This window comes from Gekko japonicus, unplaced genomic scaffold (genome assembly GCF_001447785.1).
Source record: "Gekko japonicus isolate JY-2015 unplaced genomic scaffold, Gekko_japonicus_V1.1 scaffold5044, whole genome shotgun sequence".
Classification (NCBI taxonomy): Eukaryota; Metazoa; Chordata; class Lepidosauria; order Squamata; family Gekkonidae; genus Gekko; species Gekko japonicus.
The window spans coordinates 25,286-29,484 of record NW_015171653.1 but is presented as its reverse complement, the minus strand read 5'-3'; the positions used below and the strand labels follow the sequence as shown (position 1 = coordinate 29,484).

Genomic DNA, 4,199 nt, shown 5'->3' with positions numbered 1-4,199 from the left:
GCCCCTCATGGGGCTCGGCAGTGGAGCTGCAAGGCCGGCGGCAGCGGCCGGGACCGTTGGGGGCGGGGTGTGTGGCCTTATGACACACTTCCGGTGATGCCAGGGGGTGTAGCCTTATGACACACTTCCGGTGATGTCAGGGGGTGTGGCATATGCTAATGAGTTATGCTAATGAGTTCCCCTGGCTCTTTTTCTACGAAACGACCCCTGACACACACACACACACACGGAGCTGCCTTAAACTGCATTGGACCCTTGGTTCATCAGAGTCAGGATTGTCTACCCAGACCGGTAGTGGCTCTCCAGGGTCTCAGGCTGAAGTCTTTCCCATCACCCCCTACCTGATTCTTTAAACTGGAGATGCCGGGGGTTGAACCTGGGACCTTCTGCATGGCAAGAAGATGCTCTGATAGTGAGCTACCACCCCTCCCCAAAGATAAATGGAAGGTAGTCATCTCCATGTCCTAGGCTGTGTACCTTCTTCCACTGGTTAACTTCTAAAACGAAAGGTTCCAGGGTTCAAGCCTACTTAAGCATCTCATTTTTCTGTTCCCATGCATGGGGGGAGAGAATGGACTCAGCATGATCTCAGTGGCCTCTTGCTTCTCTGCCCGACCTTTCTGCCCTCACAAGGAGCACCAAAGCAGTGAACAGTTCGAAGCATATATGATGAAAATCGCTTTTTAAAACCATTAGAAATCAGCCTCCCCCCCCCAAAAAAACACACACCATTAAAAAAATTAAAAACAGAGTTAAATTACAAAGACATTAATACATACAGAGACAGAAATATAGCAAAGAAAACATTCCTGAAGAAGGAGGGAATGTCGGACAGAACAAAAAGATCTTCGTCACCCACTGGTGGTGGAAGATGTTAACATAAGGGGGCAGATGAATCGCCCTGGGGAAAAGCGTTCCAGATTTCAGAAAGCATCCTCTCCCAGGTGGCCACCCCCGCCTAATCTCAGAAGAGAGAGGAAGAGAAGAGATTGGATTTATATCCTGCCCTTCACTACCCGAAGGAGCCTCAGGGTGGCTTGTCAATCCCTTCCCCTCCCCAGAGCAGACACTCTGTGAGGTAGGTTGGGCTGAGAAAGCTCTCTCTTGAGAATAGCTCTGAGAGAACTTGTGACTGACCCAAGGTCACGCCAGCAGCTGCAGGTGGGGGAATGGGGAATCAAACTCGGTTCTCCTAGTTTAGAGTCTGCGCTCTTAACCACTACACCAAACTGGCACCCGACACCAGGCTTCTGAAGATGGCTGTAGCTGTTGGTCAGCTTCAGGAAGGAGTAGGCAGTCCTTCAGGCATGTTGGCCCCAAACCAGATGCGGTTTCAAAGCAGCACTGAATTGTGCCCAAAGCAAATTGGCCCCCTGTGACGTCCCCGCTTATTTGGGAGATGGTTTTACCTTTAAAACTCTCTTCTGTGTACCTAAACTTGGTAGATTTCTGCTGCCACCAGGAATTAAAAAATCCAAATCTCTCTTTTGGTAGAATGACCCAAGGTCTGGGCACTTCAGAGGACTATGTGGCCCTGAGGAAGGACTATTTTGATTTCTGGGATAAGTTTAAACAAAAAATGATTTGTTTAATAAAGAACAAAATAGGTTTCTGGTTATGTTGAATGCTGATGAAAGGAACTTGTAAATATAACTGGCAAAGCTTGGAGTCACAAACAGTCTCTCAGACTCCAAACTCCACTCTGACCAGCTTAGACACTTAGTCTTATCTCTCTCATATATATATTTAGCCACACAGGCTGAACTATTTCTCTTATTCACACAGAATACACTCAAAAACTCCCATAGTCACACAGACAATGCTCTCTCTTCAAACGTCACACACAGAATCTCCTCATAGACATCTCTCCTCCCACACCCTCAGTCATCAACCAGTCACATCACACTTATCTCCCTCTATCACTCTCCTTACAGTACTGCAGTCAAACTAAACATTTAAAGAAACACACACACACCAAAGCATGAACTCATTACACACACCCCTCCTGCTGAGGCTGTGGCCAAGGAGTTGTGGGTGGCCATGAGATTTGATGGGAACAGCCTTTTCTTCCTGGAAGGCAGTTGGCCTGGCAGGCACGTCCTCCCCCTTCTAGCAGTTCCAAGTGTTTGAACATTGCCTTTCCACCCAACTTCGGGTCCCTAAGATGACTGACCATCACAGCGTTAAAAATATGTTGAAATATAAATGAATGTACATGAAGCATTTTGAATGATTCATAAAATGGGGGAGGTATTTGTGAATGTCCTGCATTGTGCAGGGGGTTGGACTAGATGACCCTGGAGGTCCCTTCCAACTCTGTGATTCTAAAGTGTGTAGACACATAGCCGTGAGAAGGAAGAATGGCCACTGAAAGCTAGTGAAGGAGTGCCGAACAGAATGACGGAGTCTTGACCTGCTGACAGAAGATGGTGATAGAGCAGGACAGATGGCTCTCCGTGGGGAGGGATTTCCATAATTTTGATGTCCCAAGTGGGAAGGCCCAGTTTTGGGTGGCCACCTGTCTAGTCTCAAGTGGCAGAGGTGCCCGAAACAGGGTCTCTGATGATGACTGTCTTGATTGGGTGGGCGTGTTTGGGAACAGGCAGTCCTTAAGGATTCCTGGCCCCAAGTGGTTTAAAGGTCACCAGCACCTTGAATTCTGGTCCCAGAAATGAATAGGGAGCCAGTGCAGATGGAACGAGACTGAAGGGATGTGGTCCCAGTAACCTCCTCCAGTCAGCGTTCCTCTCTGGAGTGCCTTCTCGGTTCCTCCGTTCTTACGCTTTTTCCTCGTTGAAACCAGTTGCTTGTTAGATAGTCCGACAAGCCAGGCGTCCAGGGCTCAGCCTCCAACCAGGTCCGTAGGCTCATGCAATCGCTTTTGTACACGTCCTGCCTGCAGAGAGCAAGTGGCATTGTAACCCATACTATACGGATGCTATTAAATCCGTTGATGAGAAGAAACGTGGCCAGGAAGACCAAGGATTTGTTCTTCTCCAATCCTTCAGCTTCCAGAAGTTTCTGGCTGACAGCGATGAAGAAGAGCAAGGAGAAGGGGGCAGTTCCCCAGGCCTGCTGCGTAAACGGGCCAAGAGCAAGGAGGAGAAGGTAGGGTGTGAGGAAGCCTCGGGAACATTCCGTCCAACGGTGGGCAAGATTTCGGGAGTCTAGCGGCCTTATCGGGGGAGGGGGGACACTCTGACTTCTCTGGACAACAGAGCGTTTAAATCAGGCATCCCCAACGTGGTGCCTACTGATGTCTGTAGAAAGTGGGTGGGGTTTTTGCCCAGCAAAGCTTCCGAGTGGCCACAGCACAAAGATCTTCACTGTGTGACTGAAGGTTAGCTGTGGCAGCCATTTTGTGGCTGGCTCTGCCTACTGCGGTGGCCATTTTGTGACTGCATTGACCACACCGTGTCAGAAGTCAAAAAGGTTGGGGACCCCTGATTTAAATGAAAGTAACCATTGTCCGTTGGGGTGGGGGTGCACGGCAGATGCTGACATTCTCTGTACCTGTTCCCCTCCAGGAGCGTGAAACGGCAGATTATATCAGCTGGCTGAAAGGTCAGGAGAAACTGCCGACGGAGGAGGCCGTTCAGGATCTGGTGAGTGATGAGCCAGTAAGCTCTGCCAGTGAGGAGGTGCAGTGTTAGGATAGTCAAGTAACAAATAAATATACACTGCAGGAACCTTTTGTAAATTAATGTGTTCTGTTTATAACTACCTTTCAATAAAGTGCATTGTGTATTATTATAACATCCTAATTTCAGTACATTCAGTATGACAATAACATACAGTTCATACAATATAACAACTACCGATCAATTTTGCATCAGTATTTTAAAAGTCGAACCCCAACGGGAGTTTCCAGAATTACAAGCCCGCTTCTACTTGCATGAAGTCTTCCAGAAGGGGGAAAGCTTTCGTTTATAGTTGTGTTGATGGTTATTGCCAGTCCTACAAAAGACTATTTAAAAGACCTTAAGGAGGTGGTGGCAAGTAGTTGGAAGCCCGCAAGCCGGTTCTGGCCAGGGGCTCTTGACTTCAGGGCATGTTCTAAACTTGGGGCAACTCTGGTTTCTGGAGGGACAGGCAGCAACCAGAAAAGTCTGCGTCTGCATCTCATACAGTGGTCCGGGGCAAGGTGCTGGCTTGGGACTTTGCTGTTTTATTTATTTTATTAGATTATTTATAAGATT

General features: G+C 48.2%; 1 protein-coding gene across 1 annotated transcript in view; it reads left to right on the top strand.

The window, feature by feature from the left end:
- The window catches only part of KRI1 (KRI1 homolog), a 32,899-nt gene that overhangs the window by 5,642 nt on the left and 23,058 nt on the right, over positions 1-4,199 (top strand). The window contains exons 6-7 of the mRNA XM_015419990.1: positions 2,866-3,108; positions 3,528-3,605. Of these exons, the coding sequence (XP_015275476.1) occupies positions 2,866-3,108; positions 3,528-3,605 (321 nt within the window). The remainder of the gene's footprint in view (positions 1-2,865; positions 3,109-3,527; positions 3,606-4,199) is intronic.